Below are 24,019 nucleotides of genomic sequence, written 5' to 3'. Positions count from 1 at the left end.
TGTAATTTACCAGTTTAATTTGGGAAGGAGGGACATGTTTTCAGCTTGAGGGTAGCAGGATCTATGACTTGAGAATACGCTGCTTCATAACAGAGCGAAAGCCTCTCGAGAAAGAGTTTGTTGTGGATATCCTGTAAGACAAGGGTGAGGGTATTTATAGTTACACTGGTGTACGTCATGCTCTTTCTTCCCCTTTGCCGTGGTGACACATGTTCCTGCACTTTTGTATCAGATTCCTTGTATGTCTGACATATTATGGCAATACATGTTTCCCGATTCCTGATTCCCGAGAACACTAAATGTTGAGACATACATCCAGTTTAATTTTGATTAAATCGTTTCTAGAACAGATCGTTCCCTTTACGCAGAGCGCATTCCCTTTCTGGACGTCCCAACCGGACCCCACAGTGGACCCGCCCCCTCCTCCTCCCCATGCAAACCCCATGGAGCATCTGTAAGACACATAGTGCTCACTGGGATGAACAAATGGCGTTTTATGAACAATCAGAGATTTGGCGTGTGTGATGAAATTACATTTGAACAGCAGTGACCAGAACAAATAGCTGCCTTTATATCCAATAATTATTCATCACCCTGAAAGTAATATGCAAATTGAACAATATATCTAATGGTCCAGAAAACTAACTGATTCTGCAGCAAGAACTGGCAGTTAATCTAAATGACATCCTGTCCTGGAAATTAATTTAACATTGCATGGAATTACTTTGTGTGTATCACAATTATTAACATACTAGATTCAAAGTTCACATGCTTATCATTGGCTGCTATTATAACCTGTGCCCTCTGATGTCACAGTTTTACCTTTTCTAATGTTATAACATATGTTATTCACAGTAGGCTATTTGATAATGCAAAGCGCCACCTAGATTTATTTGCAAAAACAATTGGTGTATTATACTTCTATTTCTGTGTATATGTACACGGTCAACTTAAATTGTGATTGGAGCTTTCCTAGAAAAAAAAATACTGAAGATATTTAAAGTTGTTTTTGTGCCGATTAAATAAATACAGTAGATCTACGTAATAAGAAACATGTTGTATTCTTAAAAAGCCTAATTCATAATACAACTTTGAATTACTGCTGTTTTATTTCGGAGCAATATTTTCTTCATAAATAGAACCTGGGTTTGGATTGGATCGTTTCCTCCCACACATAATGTCATTCATGATTAATCCGCTCCTGTACTTATTACATGCCAGCTTTAAAAAAAATCTGATCCACTGGATTCATACCTGTACACAAGGTTTCCTATTTATGACCCTCAAAACACTCCTTATCAAAATGTTGCTTCATACGACCCATTAAATCGTTTATCGCACATATGGCTGTGTCCTATACTCCCATGAGGGAGATTGAAAGTTCACGCAACCCTGTCTGTTAATAAGTGATAAATGTGTGGACAGGCTCTTTTTCCGCAGTGTGGTTTTCAGCACAGCATCTGGCGGCTGGGTTGGAAGGACGCACAATGAGTAAGCCGTTTCCTCTGCTCTTCCTTTAATTCAGCGGGTAGTTTTGCAGTTGTAGACGGGATTTAGCTCACGGCGTTCCCACAAACACCGCTCAGGTTTTGTTTGGCATTCCTGCTCGTTAAACTGCCGCGTAGAAGTAAACTATGGTTGTGTTTTTCAGCGGAAACTGACAGGGTCTCGCTCAACAACGTAACCCACGTGCGTGGAAATGGATCGAACAACAAGGCTTTTGAACTAGGGGTGTGTATCACGTATCTGTTTTTATTTTGATTTATTTGATCTTTTTTGAGATAAAGACACAGCATTTTTGGTGATTAATGCGTTTGTCAAATAATTAACCTTCGTTTTTCTAGGATGACTTCATTTCCGTTACTGGCAATAACAAAAGGCAGGCTGAAAACACTCGAAAGGGACTGAGCTCATACCTAAGGTGTGTCAGGTCAAGTGCTTTTGGTAAAGTAATACTCGTTTGATTTGTAGTCCAATTCTTACAGCAGGTGCACAGCAATAAGTCTCTGGAATGTTGATTGTGTTTGTACTGTATGAATCTATAGTCCTTAATGCACCTCCAACATAAAACCTGTTCAGCTGTTCTGTGTTAAACTTTGTTCAGATGTGATGGAGTACAATAACAATTTGAAATTGAATAGTTATGTGAAACGCATTTTTTAATGGAATGTTTTGCCCTGTAATTCAGCCTTGTTTCCAAGCGGATTACTGCCACAGAGGATTACATCAAGGGTCACTCCCAAGCTTTCAAACTATTTGTGCTGGGCATACTTGGAGCAGGTAATATGAATATTCTATAGCATCTGGGAATATAGGGATTTTTTTAGTCCTAACACCCTTTTCTGTCCTGCAGGTTATGTGGCTTACTTTATTGCAGCCTGTGTTTTGGATTTCCAGAGGGCCATCGCTCACGTCGTCCTAACCAGTTTGGCCATTGCTGCTAAATTGTATGAACTCCTGAAGGAGCACAGAGGAGAGAGCATCAGTCAGTGTTTCAGGCCCGCAGTTACATTTTTAAAATCTAACTTCAAATGGTGAGTGAATGCCTTTTCTTTTTCAGTTAATGGTAACGAGCTGCACGTTTTGCGATCGGTCAATGAGGTGACGGTGTGTTTTATCGTCCTTTCAGGGTTTTCATTTTAGCAGCTGTGGCCCTGCTTGTTCTTTGGCTCGTCTTAGACACAAGCCGGCGTCCTGAGCAGCTGATCTCGTTTGGAGGGGTGTGGATGTTTGTCGTGCTTGTGTTCCTCCTGTCAGCACACAGGACAGCGGTGAGTTCTGCAGAGGGTCACCGACTCCACTACAGGATGTACGGCCGCTGCAGTGACAACTGTGGTGGAAGATTTTGCACAGACAATCGTTAAGTAAGAAACAAAGGCTCTGAGTCAAGTATGTCTTTTCTCCGTTTATTTCCTTGCAAGGGAAGAAGGGTCACAACAGCTACGTGGTCAGTAGACTGTCAAGAACCTCCTTTTCTTCCCAACACATCGAGGCAGTTCTTATACCTAAATTTAGATATCGGTGGCGTCAACAGAAACCGTTAACCATCTTGTTGAGTATCTACAGCCAGGGTACTGGGAACATCTTATCCATGTAAGACACGTCAGCTCTTTGACCGTATCCTTGCTCTCCCAACATGCTTAAACAAAGGTGGTCATAGACATAACAAACACTTTGTTCAATCTCTACAGCTATGACGCTGGAAACATCTAATTCAAGAGGGAGACATCAGTTCTTATGTCAGGGCCTTTGTGACCTAAGCACTTGCAACTAATAAACTGGTTATACAAATGAAGCATTTAAAAGGGTCACATATCATTTTCCCATTACACAACGGTTGTTGAAACATGCTTGGTCATTATCACTCGTGTTATCTCCGTTTCTTTTTGCTGATTTATGATTTTGTTTGGCCTTGTGGCTGTATCACCTTCTGCAGAAGTGCTTCCTTGTGATAACGTAAGGCGTTGTAGAGACTCCCTGATAGTTCATAACCTCTTCTTTTTATAAACCTATGGTAATAGTCTCTGTGACGCTTATTTCTATAATGTGTGACAACATGCATACAGCACATTCAGATATAGATATAATCATAACAAATGAAGAAACACTTTGTAATGATCAGTGGGTATTGTTTGCTTGACGTAAAGCGTCATCATACATTTTTTGTTAATGAGTATTATGAATACTGCTATAAACAGATCATAACATGTGTTATAGTGCGTTATAGATATTGGCGTCATAAAAAATAATTACTCAATCTTTTATAGGTGACATGGAGGCCTGTGTTTTGGGGCCTCGGAATGCAGTTCTGTATCGGCCTTTTCATTATTCGCACAGAGCCTGGACTCATTGCATTCGAATGGCTTGGAAAACAAGTACAGGTATTTGATTAAAAAAAAAATCTAAGTGCATTTTAAAAACTGTTTAAGAATGTTCTTTAAAATTAAAATAATATGCAGTCTAGCGTTTGTCATCTTACATTTTGTATTGTATTTAATGGGCCTATTAACCTATGAAAGATCTATTTATAGTTATGAATGTTGCTGTAATATGCGCTTGACACAGGCCAACAGGAAGTAAACGTGGCCCCATGCCGTTGACTACCTTAACCAATGTGTTGTTGAGTAATCGGCTACATGATAATGATTGAGCTTCACAATGATGAGTTAGATTATTATGAGTGTCGATTACAAAACCACCCATTTTATATTCCAAATAATCCAGAATTCACTTTTACACGTAAGCTATCAAGGAAAAGTATTAATATCAAATTTCTAAACAGTCACTAAGCTCTTGGTTTGCTTAATATTCTTGGCTTACACTATATTTCTTATCTACAAGCACGTAATATATTTTAACTACATGCCTGTCTGTCTACAGTCTGTTAATATGTTTTTATTGTACGGTACAGACTCACTCCATATAGTAAAATGAATGAATGAGTATTGCATCTCAAATGTCCATGAATTGAGGAAAGAAAAAAAATGTCTCCCCTCATCTTATGATTTCAGACATTCCTCGAGTACACCCAGGCGGGGTCAGGTTTTGTTTTTGGGAACCTGATCAACGACATATTTGCCTTTCAAGTAAGTGGTTGACATTTTAGTGAATATTGAACTTGTTAAACTTGACCTTGATGATTTCCTTTCTCCTTCAGGCGTTGCCCATTGTTGTGTTCTTCAGCAGCGTGATGTCAATCCTTTACTATCTGGGCATAATGCAGTGGCTCATTCTGAAGGTGAGCAAAGTTTAAGCTTCCCCTCACAGCCTCGTAGGTCCCTGTGGACCTGGGGGGCGTACTGCTTATGTCTGCAGGGTCGCACTGTGACCAAGATCCATGTGTTTTTGTCCGCGCAGATCTCATGGTGCATGCAGATAACGATGGGAACCTCTCCCACAGAGACCTTGAGTGTGGCAGGCAATATATTTGTTGGGCAGGTACTCTGAGCAAGACTCGATGCAACACTATCTTTGATACTTATCTCACTCTGAGATCATTCTCCTTTAACATTTTATGAGCCATAGGTCTTCTTTACGCTTTACATTCATAGTCATAATGCAGTAAAATATCCTACAGTTAATCTGCTTTTTCTTTTCTCCTGCTCGTTTGTGCATCAGACCGAAGCGCCGCTGCTGATCCGCCCGTATTTAAAAAACATGACCAAATCTGAGATCCATGCTGTCATGACTGGTGGATTTGCCACAATTGCAGGCAGTGTCATGGGAGCGTTCATCTCATTTGGGGTGAGATACAATGTTTACAGGCATGAAAAAAGATTACTAAAATGAAAAATAAATGTATGACAAGGAAGCAGGTTGTCTTTTCAAATTAAAATCTAGAGACAGAATCTCTAGCTATCTCAATTTTGTCCTATATTAACTGAAAATCATTTTAAGCCATGAATTAAAACAACAACAATTTACAAGGCTCTAGTCAAGGTCAGAAAAGAATAGGCCCATTATAGAACATTGGGCAACACAGGAATTCTGCTGACATGCAGTCAAAAGAACCATTCGGAAGGTTGATGAAAAATAAAATTCTACCTATTAAATTAAAACAGTAAAGGATATACTGGTGGAGAGAAGCATTCTCTTTAATGTGAACACATCCACTTATCGATAATAATAATTGATTGATAATATACATATATATATATACAGTATATATATGCAAATATTTTATTAGATAATTATAATAATATATAATTAATGTATATTTACATATTTGTGTAATATTTTCTACTGTATCTTGGTATTTGTATTTTATTTTCCTTAAAGTCATAATTTGTATATTATGATTATTATCACAAAGGAAACTTCTTTGCATTTGAATTCACAACAAACCATTTAAATTCGGATTTGATAAGTGATTTTTATCTAATGTTATTGTACTTCCTTACAAAGCTCCACATGTTTTGTATTTAGATAGTGAGGATGAATACCAATACTAACACCAAGCACTACAAAACCTTTTGTTTAGTTTGACCTTTTCTGCAACAATCATGCAGACCATCGATTGATGTGTGTGTTGATTGTTGCTTTTCTACAGAGGCCTGCATCAAATGGCATTTCTTCTTTTTCAGATTGATGCATCTTCCTTGATATCAGCTTCTGTAATGGCTGCTCCTTGTGCTTTGGCCATCTCCAAACTGTCTTACCCAGAGACAGAGGAGAGTCCTTTCAAGGATGAAAACAATATCAAAGTGGCGGCTGGGTGTGTATTTCCATCAGTTAATCTCTTGTCCTTTTGCAATTTCTGTGCGAATTCATTTTTTTTGTCAACTCCTTAGAGATGAACAGAACATCCTGGAGGCTGCTAGCAGTGGAGCCTCTGCTTCCATAGGTCTTGTTGCTAACATTGCAGCAAATTTGATCGCCTTTCTTGCCATTCTGGAGTTCATAAATGCCTCTTTGAGTTGGTTTGGCGGTATGGTGGGCTATCCTTCAATTACATTTCAGGTATATCTTAAAACAAAGTGGGTTATCTAAAACAGAATATATAAATATGTAGATAAATATTGAAATGAAAAGTAAGTCTAACAATAACTAAATATCCTTATGCGTCTGTGTGCTCCCAGATGATTTGCTCTTATGTATTCATGCCCGTGGCCTTTATGATGGGAATACCCTACGGGGAGAGTTTCACAGTGGCCGAACTAATCGGCACAAAGCTCTTCCTTAATGAATTTGTGGCTTATCAAAAACTATCCGGACTGAAGGTCAACAGAGTCAATGGGCTTGATGAAATTATCGGAGGTGAAAGACAATGGATATCTGTGAGTAAACATTCTTAATTGTAGTGAATGTGGCAATGATACAGGTCTAAATTTATGTGCGGAAGAAATAAAGTGGAGCAATTTTATGCAACGCAATAATGTTTTTTTTTTCATTTTTCAGGTCAGGTCAGAAATAATCACCACTTATGCTCTTTGTGGGTTTGCCAACTTGAGCTCGCTGGGTATCATGATTGGAGGCTTGTGTGAGTATTGCATTATTCTTCCATCGTTGTGTTTTTGTCCTGCCACAGGCTCCTCTCTTAGTAACGACTTCTCTTTTCTCAAAGCCTCTATATGCCCATCCAGAAGAGGCGATATCTCGTCAATGGTGTTGAGAGCTATGATCACTGCCACTTGTGTTTCTCTCATCAACGCTTGCATTGCAGGTGAGAACTTTTTCTTAGTTTTTTTAACAGTCGTGTTGTGATGTAACTGAGTAGTTTCTTCCACTGGATTTCTTAGGGATCCTCTACGTTCCTCTTACTGACTGTGTGGAGCTGTTCAAGACATCTGTGGCTTTCAATGCCACAGATGCAAATATTGGGACTTGCTGTAAGGACCTCTTTCAAAAGTAAGCATGCACATTTTATAGTGGCGGAATATAAATGTCACAGTGACACACATTGTTAATATATCTGCACTCAGGTAGGTTGAGTACATCCCTGAGGCTATTTGGACTCACATCTCAAATATATATATACTTTTTTGCAGAACTGTAAACAATGGGACCGTCTACTTCGAAGGGCCTTGGAGCGCGGTAGCAAACGCCACTTTGTATTTCTCTAAATGTTGTCAATGCTGCGGTCTTTCTGATGTTGCGGTTTGTAATTAGTGATTTTCCATATTTTTATATTTCTTTGTAACAGTTGATGTAAAAATGTAAAGCCTATATGCATATCTTTTAAAGATAAGCATATTTAATATATTGTACATTAATTCAATATTGGATTTAATTTAAAGCCATGGATTAAAAGGAAACCCCTTCAGAAATATAGATATCAATCAGTTTGATGAAGTCATACAAAAAATTATAAACCTGAAATGAAAATGTTATATTGGACACAAATGTTTTACATATTTATTTAAAAAAAAGAAATTGCTTATGTGATGTGACATAACAAAGACTGAAGACACATGTATTTCTTCCTCTTAATCGCTCATTCATTTACTTACTTATAATGAGAGTAGGCAAGTTATTGTTAAGAGTTTAATGCTGAACCCCGACTGCACATTTCTTTGCATCCGCCATGCGGAAATATTATCGGTACCTATTAAAAACAGAGACACAACTGAGACAAAGTACTTAAAAATTACTCAAAAGTGCACACTATGCACTAAATCGTTGACCTAAAAATAGCGCTGTGGTTCCACAGCATGAACTTAACTTGCTGCGTAAAGAAATGCTGCATATGCATTTCTAATGCAAGCCAAGCACGACTTCTCTATAATTAACTTATGTTTATTAATGATGTCCTCCTCTAAAGCTGTACAACACAGATGAACGAGCAGCGTTTAATATTGAACTTCCCCTGTGTTTGTGGGTTTATTCTCCAAAACTATTTAAATCCAACAAAGAAAATGTCCAACCCTTCATTATAAGAAAGTGACCTTTTCAGTAAGGAGGATTTTGATACAGCTGATACGCTTTTGAGTAAAGTTAAAACCAAAGCTTTTGTCGGATGTCTTGTTACTATGATTCTAATGACAACGGAGAAATTCACAGTAATTCTTTCTGATAAGTCAGGCCAACAACAACAGGAACACTAAATCATTACGAGCAGTGAAATCTTCTTTCTACCTCATTTCAAGGACCTCAACACTTTCTGCAGGCTTGGGCTTAGCGCCTGATTTATTGTCCTCTGTCTCTGCAATTTTTCTAGTCACCTTTGGGCTTGGATTAGCCTTTCTAGACACCTGAGGGCTGTTTCCTTTTCGCTGCAGCTGGGGGCTTTGGGAGCCCAACTTGCGGTTGAGGAGGGGGCTTCTGGAGCCCTTCATCTTGGTGGGTTGCTGCAGACTATCCATAGGTTTAAGTGAGCGCAGGCCTAGAAGTCCACAGTAGTAGTTGCACTGATGGTGTGTCTGGAACTGTTCGAACGCTTCAGGAGACCCCTGCTCCGTTAGTCCTTGGTATCTGAAATGCAAGGGGTCAACTTTTTATTTTGGCTATTGAAAACTAAGACTAACATTTTCATTTCCTGGTTGTGATACAAACCCTTTGGACTTGGTCACAACTCTGACATTTGTAATCTTAGTTTCAACTCCTGAAAAACAATAAATCACAGAGGGTTACTGATATTATCCCTCTCAGAAATAGATAAAGAAATGAGCTGACTAGGACCTTGTTTGAGGGTCTTACCCTCCAGCCGAGTGACCAGCAAATTGCCATGCGTCCACTGATGGATCCAGTGCTGGAAGGTGCAGCATTTCTGCTCCACCTCAGAAACGTTTCGTGTAACCAGCCTGCCGTTAGGATCCATCATGCAGTAGGTGAGGAAGACGCCCTCGGAATAAGCCTCTACCGTAGCGTACGGCACAGAGTTTGCAGGCCGGTACATCAGATATTGAGCAATTACTCTGTGGACAACAAAAAACAAATTGGGCTTGATGTTGATGGCAGAAGTGGCACATTTTATAAAGGAATCGGAGCCACTTTATAAAAGCATGGTACTTACTCTAGTGAAAAGCCAAAGTTCTCAATGACCCTTGCTTCTGCAGCAAAGATTTTACAGTACTCTCGCATCATGTTTTGGACTTTGCATTCCTGGCAACACAAACAATTTAATAAGGTAAATCACTGCACTGCAATCGTGATCCCTAGGAAATTAGTGGCAGAAAAAAAGATTGTATACCAGATCCACTACTCACTTGCTTAGTTATCTGTAGATTTCTCTCCGCGAGGTTACTCTCCTGTATGGTGCCGTAGGCGATGGGGCTCCGAACTTTGATGATGCAGGCGCTTCCAGACTCAAAAATGGGATCCAGGCCGTAAATGACCTTCACTCTGCTGGCTTTGTGGGCGAAACCCTCTCCGATGTGCACCGTCTCGGTCATGATGCGGCCAAAGTACTTTGCAGCCCAACTGCCGCAGTCAGCGAGACCTCTGTTGAACAGCAGCGGGGTCATCTCAATCTCTTCTCCCACTGAGGGAAAACACATATTCACATGGACATTGTAAATTCAGAGAAAATGCAGAAGAAAAAGAGCTGGGAGAAAAAAAGCTACCATAACCTTCCAAATCGTCTTTTTGTAGTATTCCAGACAGAACTGTGAATAAGAAAACAGAAAGAGTCATCAGGTATAATTTAAAGATACGGTGGGTTTCACACCACATGGTGATTGTTCACTGATTAGGGTGTCAAGCTATTGGTGTTTTGCATTTTGAGGAGTTTCTGTCGAGGCCAATCGACCTTTTGTCTCCTAAACGACGGGGGGAGCGGCCAGCGCAGGCGTTCAGAGGTTAAATTCCCCTTTCCAGACCTGATCTAGCCAGCGTGCATCTCTTCTACAAGGCTACCAGACATCCAGGCGACCTGAAATCGGACTAAGTATCTTTTTCTTTAAACCAAGCTAGTCTGCTAAATTTCTTGTTGATTCTAGTGTCTTAAGTTAATTTGATTGCTGATTTGCTTTAGTTCTTGTCGTTTCACTGCCAGTTCTCTTTGTTTGAAGTTATCTTGGTTGCTAGTTTGCTCAAGCTCTTTCAGTTTTTTAGTGCCAGTTTGTGTTCTAGATTCTACTATTAAGTTAACTACCAGTGTGCCCTCCTAACTCTGCTAGGTTTTGGCCTGATCTAAGTCTGTTTGAAGACTTGAATCCTTAAACTCCCATTTTGTCAAAACACCACATGGTGATTGTTCACTGATTAGGGTGTCAAGCTATTGGTGTTTTGCATTTTGAGGAGTTTCTGGCGAGGCCAATCGACCTTTTGTCTCGTAAACGACGGGGGAGCGGCCAGCGCAGCCGCAGCCGACTTCCACTAACGAGGGAGTATTTAGCTAGAAATCGTCGGAAGCGTTAGCTTCAGCGTTAGCTTATCCTCACAGCACGAAGACGAGCAGCACAAAGACAAAGGAGTCTTTCGTGGAGTCTTCGGGGCGGCTGAATGCGGCGCCTTCTTCTACTATTTTTAATAATGTGTTTGACCCCTTTACCCGTACCTGAATCTCTTCCCGCAGATACTGCAGGCCTCGGGCTCGATCTGCTCTCTATCGTAACCTCTCCTCTCTCACCGTTCCCACCCGCTCCACACATGTCCAGCACCTCGTCACAGGAGGTCTCTGGAACTGCCAGTCAGCAACTCGCAAGGCAGACTTCATCTCCGGCTTCGCTATCCAGCAGTCACTTGACTTCCTCGCTCTCACCGAGACCTGGATCACACCTGAGAACACATCACCCCAGCCGCTCTCTCCTCCGCCTTCTCCTTCAGCCACACTCCCAGGCCCACTGGTAGGGGTGGTGGCACAGGTCTACTCATTTCACCCAAATGGAGCTTTTCTCTTTACCCTCTACCACCATCCACCCCATTGTCCTTTGAATTCCATACTGTAACAGTCACTCACCCGGTACAATTAACCATCGTTGTCCTCTACCGTCCGCCAGGCTCCTTAGGTCATTTCTTGGAAGAACTGGACATTCTCCTGTCTAATTTCCCTGAAAATGGACCTCCGCTCATCCTCCTGGGTGACTTCAACATCCAGACAGAGAAGTCATCTGACCTCTTACACCTACTTTCTTCTTTCGCTCTGTCACTCAGTCCCTCTCCTCCTACTCACAAAGCCGGCAATCACCATGACTACATCTTTACTAGAAACTGCTCTACCACTAACCTCTCTGTAACTCCACTTCATGTGTCTGATCACTTCTTCATCTCTTACTCCCTTCCACTCTCTATAACTAACAAACCTCCCTCATTGACTGACTCTGTACCTGTTCGTCGCAATATTCGCTCCCTCTCTCCCTCCTCGCTGGCATCCTCTGTTCTGTCAGCTCTCCCTTCAACTGAATCCTTCTCACTCTTGCATCCGAACGCTGCTGCAGAGACTCTCCTCTCAACTGTTTCCTCCTCTCTAGACTCCCTCTGCCCTCTTCCGACACGACGGACTGGCAAATCCCCTCCGGCTCCGTGGCTGTCTCAACCGGTGCGTGCCACGAGAGCCACCATGCGAGCGTCGGAAAGGAGATCGCGTAAATATAAACAACCTGACGAGCTGCTTAAATTTCAATCTCTCCTCTCCTCGTTTTCTGCTTCTATCTCTGCTGCCAAAAGCTCTTTCTACCAATCCAAAATTGAATCTTCATTTTCTAACCCCAAAAAACTCTTCTCGATCTACTCCAATCTCCTCGAACCCCCCTTTTTGTCCAAAACCCTTGAACGTGATATCTTTAATCAACTCTCCTCTTATCTCCACTGTAACAACCTCCTTGACCCCCACCAGTCAGGTTTCAAGGCAGGCCACTCCACAGAGACTGCTCTCCTTGCTGTCTCAGAGCAACTCTACACTGCTAGAGCCGCCTCTCTCTCCTCTGTCCTCATCCTTCTGGACCTCTCTGCTGCATTTGACACGGTCAACCACCAGATCCTTATTTCCTCCCTTCAGGAACTTGGTGTCACAGGCTCTGCTCTCTCCCTTCTCTCGTCCTACCTCGACGGCCACACCTACCGGGTAACCTGGCGAGGATCTGTGTCGGAACCTTGTCTTCTTACTACTGGAGTTCCTCAGGGTTCCGTGCTGGGTCCCCTCCTGTTCTCGCTTTACACTAACTCTCTTGGCGCTGTCATTCGCTCGCATGGCTTCTCTTACCACAGCTATGCCGATGACACCCAACTAATTCTCTCCTTCCCTCACTCGGACACCCAGGTGGCGGCTCGGATCTCTGCCTGTGTAGCTGACATCTCTCAGTGGATGTCCCCCCACCATCTGAAAATCAACCCCGACAAGACTGAACTACTTCTCTTTCCCGGAAAAGATTCCCTTACCCAGGACCTGACAGTCAATTTTGGAAACTCCGTGCTAACGCCCACTTTGACCGCTAAGAACCTCGGCGTCACACTCGACAGCCAACTCTCCCTGACTCCCAACATCACTGCGACAACGCGGTCCTGTAGATACACGCTCTACAACATCAGGAGAATATGTCCCCTTCTCACTCAGAAGGCAGCGCAGGTACTGATTCAGGCTCTTGTCATCTCCCGCCTGGACTACTGCAACTCCCTCCTGGCTGGTCTCCCTGCCACCGCCATTCCACCTCTGCAGCTCATTCAGAATGCAGCAGCTCGACTGGTCTTCAACCTTCTGAAATTCTCCCATACTCCTCCACTCCTCCGCTCTCTTCACTGGTACCGGTGGCTGCCCGCATCCAGTTCAAAACATTGGTGCTCACGTATCATGCTGTGAATGGATCGGGTCCAGCTTACATCCAGGACATGGACACCCTACATCCCAACCCGCACTCTCCGCTCTGCATCTGCAAAACTACTCGTTCCCCCCTCACTGAGAGCAAGACACTCGACTAGATCACAACTCTTTGCTGTCCTTGTGCTGAAATGGTGGAACGAGCTCTCTGAAGACACCAGGACTGCAGAGAGCCTTCACATCTTCCAAACTAAAGACACACCTCTTTAGACTCTACCTCGACTAAAGACTAACAAATTGTAGCACTTAAATTGTACTTGTAACGTCACTCATCTATAGCAAATTGTAAATTGGCTCATTTGAGGAAATTGCACTTTCTTGTTCTCCTGCGTTTGTACCCTATGGTTGAATTCACTTATTGTACGTCGCTTTGGATAAAAGCGTCCGCTAAATGACATGTAATGTAATGTAATGTAATGTAATTTCACACTTGGATTTCCCTGGCCATACTTACTGTCTGTGCTGAGCAGGAAGCCTGTGGTGTCAGTCCCGTATTCATTAATGATGGAACAGCCATACACTCCACAGTCGTGGCTGGATGCCAGAACAACAACCAGTGCGACTTGGCTTTCATCTCCTCCACTTGAGGACCAAAAAGAGGAAGACGTCATAAAACTTGTCCAGAAAGCCAAAGGTTTAACATCCATCCACAAGGTGTCACTGTGAGACAGAAGGCCACGAGATGCAGCATTCTGCTAACACAGCAGCCAATTTCACAAATATAGACTTTTAATGCCCCCTGGAGACGGGTAGGAGATATTATATCAGGTTACAGCTTCTGTGTCTAGCCAGAGATTCACCTCTCTGTGTCATAGCTGTGGTGCTCACAGTCACATGAGCTGGACATCTCCGCAGTGAGAATATGAGAATGACAGATGGCCATGGGATGCACGCTGAGGCCCAAATAAATCTTATATATTGTGTTATAATATATATTATCACAATAGAGTAGTACAACAAATTGAACACCACAAGACATCACTGTTTTATCTCAGAGGGGGTTAGTGTGGGCTTGACACTGTGCGACGAGAAGGCGGCTTTACCTTCTCTTCAACTCTAGTATTTCCTTCTCATCTCTGTACCACTTAATGGTGGAGTCACTGAGCACGTTGAAGAACTGGCACCACAGCTTAAGGTGTCCGGAGGCATCTGGGAACGGCTCCCCCCTGATCTTACGGAGGACCTGTGGAGCTGGTGGTGCATGAGAGAGGGGTGCCAGGGTAAATATATACTGTTCTGGAGAGTGGGGAGGTTCTGATGTTTGCCCTTTGTCACAAACAGCTGTGCTAGGAAAACAAATGTGTCAACAAAGTCAACTGTTTCTATGGTGATGGATATGGGAAAAGATATTGGGGAGTTAGATACATCCTGCTGTAGACTGCTGCCTAAAAAATAATATATTTTATTGTGCCAATGAGAGGACATGCACAACCTTTTCATTTCTTTTCTTCAAATTCTCTACCTTTCAAAGGGTTTGGTTTCTTTTCAGTTGGTTTCTCATCTTGTTTGGTGCTGACAGGCTCTGCTGCGGGAGTCTGCTCCACGACCCTCGGCATCTCCAAGGTGACCTTTCTGCGGCTCAGCAGCGGAGAGCGCCTCTCCATCGGTGGGGTATTTTGTCCCGAGGGAGCTTGCAGCAATGCTGCTCGGCGAGCCTGGCTGGGCGACATGTAGGGGTTCTCCTTCCTGACTTGCATTTCCAGCGCGCCGACCACCGCTCCCTCTCCATCTTCCTTAGTCTTGAGGATGAAGATTTTTCTACGAGCTCCTGAGGCCAGCTCTTTGGGCGTGGCCGAGCGTATGAGCGACAGACTGTCCCTGCGCTTCAGGCGAGGACTGCTCTCACAGGAGAGAGAGGATGTTGGCGTTGAGCCTCCACTCAGATCGTCCTCGGCTTTGTCAGTCTGCCGGTCACCCGCAGCAATGCCTTCTGTGTCTGCGGCAGTTTTAGACATAAATTTACGGAGACTGGCCGGACTCAGAGATGGATGTGCCGGAGGTTTAGAGCAGAGTCTCTCAACAGATGATCTGATTCTCTGAAGGTCCTCGGCAGACACAGAGTTCTCTTTTTTGGCCTCTTTAAGGTGGTTTGTCGTCAAAATGTCAGCGGCAATGTTATCTTCTATTGATCTACTGAATGGTGGCACTTTGTCACCAACTTTTGGATTGGGAGCTTTGCATAGTACAGACGGGGTGTTTCCTGCTATACCTTTTTCTGGTTTTCTTTCTAGATCATGGTTTCCACTTTGAGGTTTTTCAGGCACAGATGTATTATAAGTGTCCATATTGGGCTTGGTTCCCCTTTGCGTGGCAGCCGAAGCTTCTGTTTCCATCCACTCACTTTGTGTGTTTCCAGAATCACTTTCATAACAATTGACAGAGATTGGCGGCACCACAAAGAAAGGCACTGATGGCGTTTCTAAAGGCAGCTGTGTGTCTGAAACGTGGGTATTCACCTTCAAATCCTCCTCCTGGTTATCAGTGCACGAAACATTTATAACAGGAATTGGTGCACAATCCATTTGAGGGAGCTGTTCACTACTTATCACACACGGCTGCTCTCGCTCAGACCTTTTTGTCACGTCATCCAATTGCACAACTTCCTTGACATTCTCTCCAAGAGAGAGGTTGATGTCATTCGGCAGACTTTTCTGCGTGGGCAGCGAGCTGGTAGAATCGACGACACTGTGGCCTTGCATTATCAGTGTCGACACACTATCTGCATCATGTTTTTCTAAATGGGCGGGCTCTGATTCTTGCTTGTTTGATCCCAAGATAGTCAGTGGCAGCGTGCACTCTTTTAGCTCCGACTCCATTATTTCGATTTTGGGGATTATAAATTGCTCATTTTGTTTATCAGCTGCCGCAGGTGGTTTAATATCGGGGTTGTCATCAATAGTAGATGTTTGGATTCGTGGGATGTTTGCTGATAGCTGACCCTGCTGTCTCTCACTGCTCTCTTCATGCGCAACCTTATTGTAATCCTCCAAAACATACACGTCACCCTTCTGGTTTTGAGTTACTGAGAGGCCCTTTGATTCATCCAACTGCTCATCTTTCACTTGATTTTTCTTTTGCCGCTCCACTTCGAGCTCTAAACTCTGATTTCTTTCTCCTGCGCTCTGAGCTTCTAAAATTACTTGCTCTTGGGGTTTAAGATCATTACCAGAGTTTACTTCCACATCTAAAGCAGAAATCAACACATCTTGTAGTTCGCTTTCCTCTTCACAGCTTTGAAAACCGGTGTTTGAACTCTGCATTGCGTCATTGACATTGTGGACTTCAGTGCTTTGCTCTCCTAACGAGAAAGCGCATCCTTGCAGCATTTTTAGGTCACTCTTCTCTGAACTCGCTGGGGCTTCAGTGGTCGGAAATCTTACATTAATTTCCTGAATAAGTGAAGAACATTCGGCCCGTTCTTTTGATTCATCTCCCTCTACGTTGTGTGCTGCTACAGTAGGCGTCAACACAAGAATGTGACCTGTGGTGTTAGATTTGCACGGCTCTATTCTCTTTTCCAGTGAACATGTGGTTACTTCAGTAATCTGAGATGTCTGCGTGACCGAATTCGTTTTCTCTTCCGCACATAGCTCATTATTGGAGCTGACCTCCCCCGTGTCAGGTTCACCTTCTTTGCCCGTCTTCTCAACGCTCATCTTATCTTCCCGTGAAGTTTCATTGGGTGCCTCTCCCAGGTTGAGGCTGCTTGACCAAGAGATAAGATTGTTAGAGCAAGTCCAGCTTTTTTCCAAACAATTGAGGGTGGGTGTGAAGGAGTATTTCTCTTTGTAGGAGTCCTGCGTCTGTGGAGGAAGAGGCATTTCTTCCATGGGTGAAGACTTATCTCTTACATCCTCTTGATTAGACGGTGGGGAAACTACCAGGCAATCTGGCGCTTGCTGGTGTACAGGAACCTCTTTGATAACAGATTCTTTGACTTCAGCCTGATAAAAAAAGAAGTATATATATATTTTAGTACCACAGTGCATTTGTATCAGTGTTTCTTTTTCACAAAGAAACACATGAAACACACACCTTGGTTTTACCTCTCAGGCATGCCAAAATGTTGAGGAGTCATTTGAATGGTCTGATTGGTTATTGACCACACAATACTATTACTACTATACTATTATTACTATACTAAAAAACAGTCTTGTGTCATTTATTTTTTCAAAAAGTTCTGCAGTGACCTTGGACTCCATGAGACGTTTAGTCTGACACATATTTTGCTACCATCAACGGAAACATGAAAAGAACAGAACCTTCCATTGATTCATTGCGTTATGTGTCACATTCCCAAACAGTGAGGAAGGAATTTAAGGTGAGGCTATGAAAAAAGTTCAATCAACAATTGGTGGATGTTAAACAATGAAAAGTATGACGCGGAACAACTACATTAATTGAAGATATAATCATGACTTCTTAGCTTATTTCCAAAACTTGATTTAAAATAACTTGTGTGCTCTGGCGCTTGTGCTGAGACACAGACTGCGGAACTCCGACACGCTTCACGCAGATGTGGTATTTGCTTAAAGATGAATCACAACATGTCTGATGTTATCAACAAGCTGTTGATGAAACAAAACTGAACAAACATGAAATTAATAAGTGTTATATTTGAGTGTGCATTGGGCCGCGGGAAATATTCACAGGTAAGGGTGGAGGGAAATGAAGTCACATGCCGCCTCGTGATAATACTGAGAAAAAAAGAAGTTGCCGCTTTCGATGGAAGGGAACTGGTGTCACACTCTGAAAGGAAGCCGTTGGCGGCGCTACGTTTATGGTGTAAATAGTTGTCCGATACAGAGACAAAACGTTCAGATAAATATGACTTCCTCAAATGTTCATGCGCGTAAATAGTTCACAACAATCATAGCAATGGTAAAGTTAAAGTTCCACATTATGGTCAAACGATCGCTTTGAAAATAGATGATGTTTAAAGGCCGAGTTCAGTTCTCCTTTTCACCAGTCATTGAGCAACAGACAACTGAATGTTAATAATACATCCGCCCTGTTTTACTCGTTTTTTTCATGTACAAATCCTGGAACAAGTCAATCAAAATTTCAGTTTTGATAAGCTTTACAGGATAAATAAACCATTTTTTATGTGTGAACTAAATAAATCTATCTTGACAGGATATTTGAAAATACATGCTTGTTTGTTTTGACCATTACATTTGTATATGGCCAACTGCTTTTCATAAACTATTTGTAAACTTAAAAATCAACAGAGGCAAATTGATCCCATTCATTCATTTTAGGGTTAAATCTGAGCATTTGAAACTTGAATCCCTCGGAAGAAAATATATCTTGTTTTTACATTTATCAATTTGAATAAGGTCCGAACACAAATCCATATTTAAATGATAATAGTGTTACAGTCACAAACTGAACCGGATCAGTACAACCCAAAACACAGAAAAAAGTAATTCATTGCTCCTATCGGCTTTCTTCCAGTACGGACGCATGCTGTACAGGATATTAATCATAGCATGATCATCCAAATTCCCTATGAAAGGCCAAAAACAATTATCCAAGCTTCACGGCGATTTGAAGAAGTACCTTCTCCTACTGCAATAGATGAGGTAGAGGTTTATTTAAAGATTTAGACAGGGGAGGTGGGTGAGGAATGCGCCCAATGTGACGAGGCCTTCCTTTAATGCAGAGGCCTGCCGCTCTGCTCCCACTCATCCAGAACACACAGCAAACTGCCGCCGCAAAGCCTGTGTGTAACTTGAGAACCACTTGTGACATTTAGGTTTCATCATAATCTCTGACGCACTACTGTTCTACTCGTTGCAGCCAACATCTGAGATATTACCCGTCCTATCCTACAGCGCGCCGAGTCGATCCACAATATCCCCCACCCCCACATGTATTCAGTGTAAGTTGCTCGGTTCTTTCGGTTCCCCATTTTATCCCGCACTTTGTTGTTTGGGTCGACTCTTTTGAGTGATGCTGATGCAGTTCAACCACAGAGTCACATGGCCAGACTGACTCACTCCACCAGACACTCATCACTGATATTGTGCTGTATATTTTAAAGCAGCTGTATTGTCTAGCTGTCCCATGTCTAACGAATATAACGTCTAGCAATGAACTTTTTTCACCAGCAGCAGCTCAAAGCTAAAACTGAGTCATGCTGGATATAGTTCAGGCTTAGGCCCTGAAGTAGCTCATCTTGTATTATCTTGTCACACAAACGCAGACTATATATACCTCTTAAGTGACAGCCAGCTGCTCTTGAAGACCACTGCACTGTGCATACCTCAATCGTGACTTCTTCACCTGGACTGCCGCTGTCTGGACCCAAAGACTCCTCCGTGGCCTTCTCGGCAGCATGAGCTGCGTCGCCGCTCCGCCCCGTGGACACGTCAACGCTCCCAAGTGGCAATTTATGAGCTGGCGGCTGGTCGGTGTGTGGAACTCGATCTTCATGCTTGTGTTCATGTGGCTCGTGTGACTGTTGTTCTGTATCCACAGTCTCTGAAAGCTGTTTTGGTTTACCTACTTCCATGGACGCAACGTCTTCTGTGAGAAGCTCGCACACTTCATTTTGTTCTGGCTGCAGCCCAAATGACGACAGCGTCGGCGCATGCGAGTGGTGAAACTCTCTCTTCTTGCGCTCGGTGTGGTCATGAGAGTCCTTCTTGCCTTTACTAAAGAAGAAGTCTTTGACTGTGTGCAGCACCGAGGAGATGGATGCCTGGATGTTTGGGTGGTCATGATCCTTATGAGCCTTGTTGTGATGTTTGACTTCCGATCTATGTTTTGTGTACGGGACTTGTGTGTGTGAAGTCTTCAAAACACTTTCCCTCTCTTTCTCACTTTCTACAGCCATTTCTTCTTCTCTCCTCATCTTTCTGTCTTGCCCTTCTTCCAAGACTTTGTCTTGTTCTTCCACCATGTTTTGCATCCTCTCTTGCTCCTCCACTTTCTCTTCACTGACACTTGCAACAGGGACATCCATCTCTTTGTGTTTCTCCCCTCGAGATGAGCTCTGATTCTCCTCTGCAGCCTGCGACTGGAGAGTCTCTGCCAGAAATTGTGCCAAACCCATTCCTCCATCGTAAGAGTTCTCCCCCCCGACCCCCATCATGTTGGTTCTGCTGCTGCGTCTACTGCTGTTGTCCACCCCAGCATCTACTCCATTCGTGATCTTTATTTTCTTTTTGGCCGAGGTGTCCCCAGATGGCGATTTCTCATCCAGATCTTTGGATGTCACAGTGACAGTTTCCTTGACTTCAGAGCAAACACCATTAGGTTCTGCTGCAGCTCCCAGTTGATCCTCGGCCTCAGGCTCCAGGACAGAAGGTCTTTCTTCCTCTGCCGGGACGTGCCGCTTCCTTTGAGGACGTTCTGTGTTTTCCTTATCCCTCTTCTTGGTGTGATCCTCCAGATCTTTCTTCTTCTTCTCTGCTTTCTGCTTCAGCTTGGCGAAGAACCTCTGATGAATCTGGAACTCGTTCATGATGCCGACTTCCAAAACTCCAGAGCAGGAGACAATACCTTTACTATTGCTGGCTGAAACCTGATATATGGCGGCATCATCCAATGTGCACCTGAAAACAGAAACACTTATTAAGCTCATATTCTGCTCAGTGTTACAATTCTCAACAAAGAGCTTTTAATCATTTAATGCAATAGCTATTTGTGATACATACTGGTAAATATGGAGGGTGTGCGCTTTTCCATTACGGCAAATTTCATATTTTGGGAGTCCACAATAGCGATCCAGTTCCATATCATCTTTATACCATTTCAGTTCTGGAGCTGGGTAACCTAAAAGAAATTGATGCACAATTATTAACGGATTGCCTCTGGGTTTTGAACGTAACAGAGCACTCTATGAATGAATATTTGTTACACAGTCCATGTCAATTTGGCTTGCACTAAATATAATTATGTTTAGGAAATGGTGCAATAGAAAATACAGTATAGAAGCTTTGGCATGGATGTGTTTCTAGGTAGTTGCATCATGTTTTTGAACGGACACAGTGTCTTGAAACAATTCCTTAATATGGTCTGCGGAGTTAAAGAATCAGTTCAGGAAGAATGATCAGTTACCTTCAAAAGTGAAATATTTCCTTTCTTTTCAGATCAGTCACATCCTGTCTATGTACGTACACAACAAATCTCAAAGGTTTCAGTTCCTCCGACATGCACAATGCAGAGACATGCAAATGGACAGACCCACCTGACACCACGCAGGTGAACTTCACGTTACAGTTCTCTGATACCGCCCTTGATTTCAAGGTGGTGTCAAAGGATGGCTGTATGTCCTCAGTCAGCTGAGCCATGACGCTGCACAACGTGCTCCTGGAAGCAAACACCGACACGTTAGAGAATTTATTTCTCTTGAGTCGTAAAAGGTTTTACATTGTTGTATAATTTCAGTGACCTCTTCGCCTGTGGGCGGTTCATTCCAGTGACTTGCTTGATTAAGAAACCAGGATGTTAATGGAGATTCCGTGTGGTGATGAGAATGTGAAAAACTTACAAAGGGGACTTGTGAGGTATCAAGCAAAACAAGGTTTTCAATCCAACACTAAAACCGCTGTTCATCACCGAAAAATTAAACACAGCACTGGACAAACTGGACATTTACATGACAGGTCAAACGCGGGTTTGTTTCATTCTTGAGCGCAACAAGTTCTTGTGGTTAAGATGTTAGTTGGGAGGAATGTTTTAAAGATGTGGATTCCCTCGTTGGCCTGTAGTGAGAATACCTTGAATAGCTATTCGGAGAGGAGGCAAATGAAGGAACGTCAATTATTAAGTTCTGCGTTTAACCCAATTAAATAGAATACTTTAATGACGGCTCTCCTCTTTGACGAAGAGAGCGTTGCTTTGTCGTTGTGGTTCGTAGACTGAAAACAGACACACACACGTAACTGTTTGCTGAGCAATATAAAAAAAATCCTTGGTTTGACGGTTTATAGATGTTTTTTACCACCATGCAATGTAGGCAAGGCAAGGCCAGGCAATTTTATTTGTATAGCGCTTTTCATACACAAGGCAGACTCAAAGTACTTCACATCATAACATTTCATACAATAAAGTGAAATAAAATGCAGGAATTAAAAGACAATTAAAAACAGAAACAAAAACATCCGAAACAATGAGACTTTTTGTGATAATCAGGTCCAGGGTGTGTCCCTTACAATGAGTAGCCTCTTTCATGTAGATAAATAAACAGACCATAAAGAAACACCCGGTGCACATACACGGAGGGCAGGCGAGGCTCTCTACCTGTTTTCTGGCCTGACATTGGAGAGGTAAGGATTACGGCTCTCTGTGCGACCACTGGAAGAGTTGCCCTCATCCTCACTGAAGCTGCTTGTCCTCCCGTTGCCAGAGAAAGAGCGAGTCATTGGCCGTCTGGAATTCATATTCCACTGGCAAAGTTCACAATATATTTCAAACTTTTGTTAAATTTATGACCCAGAGGGGAAAACTACTCTGTGTTCACGTTTGTCGAGGCTCAAATATGAGGGCGTTATCGATGCCCCTGCGGATGAAAAAAAGAGAAATACCTTAGAATGGCACCTGTTGGAAGTTAATTGTCAAACACACTGTCAATCATTTCTTAATACAAAAGTCAAAAATACTGTTAAGTCTCAATGCTTGTCCTTTCTGAACAAGCAAAGTAATTTTGCATTAAAACAAGTTATAAATAGGTTCAGCTATCTTGTGTTAAACATGAACCAAAGACGTCTTATTAGCTTGTACGTGTTAGGAATACAATTCTGCTGTGTCTTAATCACTTTAAAACTAGATACTTGTTCCAACTTACCATCGAGATGTTGTCAATGTTGCTTTGGAGCCATAGTCTGTGAACGAAATCTCTGTAACTGCCTATCATAGACACGCAAGTGTTGCCAGCAGGGGCTTATTTATAGCAGCCCCACAAATAGATGTAGGAGCACATCAGATTTTCCAAGACTAAATTCAAGAAAAGAGTGTAAGAACCAAACTAAAATTAAAGTAAAAGCTAACCACTCAAATAAATGATTAATTAAAATAATTTCCTTGATGGTTATATCAATGTCACTGGTGTTGATCAGTCTTAAAGTTGTAAAAAGGGTGTCCCAACTTTGAGAGACTCTAGTGGAGTGGATGTGGACTTATGAAACATGTCTGTGTCCTTCGATGATGACAGCCAATAGTCTGTGTCCTGCTTTGCTCAAGAGTTACTTGGGGACAGGCCCAATTACCAATTACACACAAACAGGTTGTGTCGATGAATATTAAAGGCCTTCTATGATTTGATGATTTAAGTGTATTTTAAAGTATAGATGTTTACGTTATGTTATTGTCATGATCTGACTTGGAGGTGTGTTTCTGAGTTTCAGGCTGGGCGAGCAGGTTTCAGCAGTTGAAGAAAACAACTACAGACCGGTCTCTCTTCTTCCCTTTTTGTCCAAAACCCTTGAACGTGCTATCTTTAATCAACTCTCCTCTTATCTCCACTGTAACAACCTCCTTGACCCCCACCAGTCAGGTTTCAAGGCAGGCCACTCCACAGAGACTGCTCTCCTTGCTGTCTCAGAGCAACTCCACACTGCTGCATTTGACACGGTCAACCACCAGATCCTTATTTCCTCCCTTCAGGAACTTGGTGTCACAGGCTCTGCTCTCTCCCTTCTCTCGTCCTACCTCGACGGCCACACCTACCGGGTAACCTGGCGAGGATCTGTGTCGGAACCTTGTCCTCTTACTACTGGAGTTCCTCAGGGTTCCGTGCTGGGTCCCCTCCTGTTTTCGCTTTACACCAACTCTCTTGGCGCTGTCATTCGCTCGCATGGCTTCTCTTACCACAGCTAT

At 42.7% G+C, this 24,019-nt stretch overlaps 2 protein-coding genes across 3 annotated transcripts; one reads left to right on the top strand and one right to left on the bottom strand.

Annotated features, from left to right (window-relative positions):
- The first annotated feature begins 1,432 nt into the window (after positions 1 to 1,432).
- Positions 1,433 to 8,537, top strand: LOC120812750 (sodium/nucleoside cotransporter 1-like). The gene is made up of 18 exons (XM_078097924.1): positions 1,433 to 1,491; positions 1,652 to 1,731; positions 1,845 to 1,921; positions 2,189 to 2,280; positions 2,354 to 2,534; positions 2,630 to 2,771; positions 3,768 to 3,881; positions 4,512 to 4,586; positions 4,658 to 4,738; positions 4,858 to 4,938; positions 5,119 to 5,244; positions 6,084 to 6,214; positions 6,291 to 6,459; positions 6,579 to 6,776; positions 6,898 to 6,979; positions 7,064 to 7,162; positions 7,239 to 7,347; positions 7,488 to 8,537. Exons 1-18 carry the CDS (start codon positions 1,488 to 1,490, stop codon positions 7,606 to 7,608), a joined length of 1,962 nt encoding a protein of 653 aa, XP_077954050.1. The 5' UTR covers positions 1,433 to 1,487; the 3' UTR covers positions 7,609 to 8,537.
- Positions 7,832 to 23,128, bottom strand: LOC120812749 (alpha-protein kinase 3-like). 2 transcript variants are annotated; one of them, XM_040168930.2, is made up of 14 exons: positions 22,989 to 23,128; positions 22,445 to 22,703; positions 21,390 to 21,511; positions 20,857 to 20,974; positions 19,461 to 20,754; positions 14,655 to 17,136; positions 14,236 to 14,383; positions 13,647 to 13,774; positions 10,008 to 10,043; positions 9,645 to 9,919; positions 9,452 to 9,540; positions 9,136 to 9,353; positions 8,992 to 9,040; positions 7,832 to 8,910 (listed from the first exon to the last, which is right to left on the bottom strand). In XM_040168930.2, exons 2-14 carry the CDS (start codon positions 22,582 to 22,584, stop codon positions 8,571 to 8,573), a joined length of 5,439 nt encoding a protein of 1,812 aa, XP_040024864.2. In that variant the 5' UTR covers positions 22,585 to 22,703; positions 22,989 to 23,128; the 3' UTR covers positions 7,832 to 8,570. The 2 variants fall into 2 exon arrangements, with proteins under 2 accessions (XP_040024864.2, XP_077954048.1); XM_078097922.1 differs by lacking the exon at positions 10,008 to 10,043.
- Between the last annotated feature and the right edge of the window lie 891 nt (positions 23,129 to 24,019).

Source organism: Gasterosteus aculeatus, chromosome Y, assembly GCF_964276395.1.
Source record: "Gasterosteus aculeatus chromosome Y, fGasAcu3.hap1.1, whole genome shotgun sequence".
Lineage (NCBI taxonomy): Eukaryota > Metazoa > Chordata > Actinopteri > Perciformes > Gasterosteidae > Gasterosteus > Gasterosteus aculeatus.
This window is presented reverse-complemented; position numbering and strand designations above follow the sequence as displayed.

Excerpts from the sequence above, each read along its gene's own strand:
- LOC120812750 (XM_078097924.1), top strand. Across the intron at positions 1,922-2,188 it reads GGACTGAGCTCATACCTAAG|CCTTGTTTCCAAGCGGATTA; the intron begins GTGTGTCAGGTC and ends CCTGTAATTCAG. Across the intron at positions 4,739-4,857 it reads TGCAGTGGCTCATTCTGAAG|ATCTCATGGTGCATGCAGAT; the intron begins GTGAGCAAAGTT and ends TTGTCCGCGCAG.
- LOC120812749 (XM_040168930.2), bottom strand. The coding sequence starts at position 22,584 with ATGAATTCCAGACGGCCAATGACTCGCTCTTTCTCTGGCAACGGGAGG. Across the intron at positions 21,512-22,444 it reads AATGTCAGGCCAGAAAACAG|GAGCACGTTGTGCAGCGTCA; the intron begins GTAGAGAGCCTC and ends GTTTGCTTCCAG. Across the intron at positions 14,384-14,654 it reads GAAACCAAACCCTTTGAAAG|CTCCACAGGTCCTCCGTAAG; the intron begins GTAGAGAATTTG and ends ATGCACCACCAG.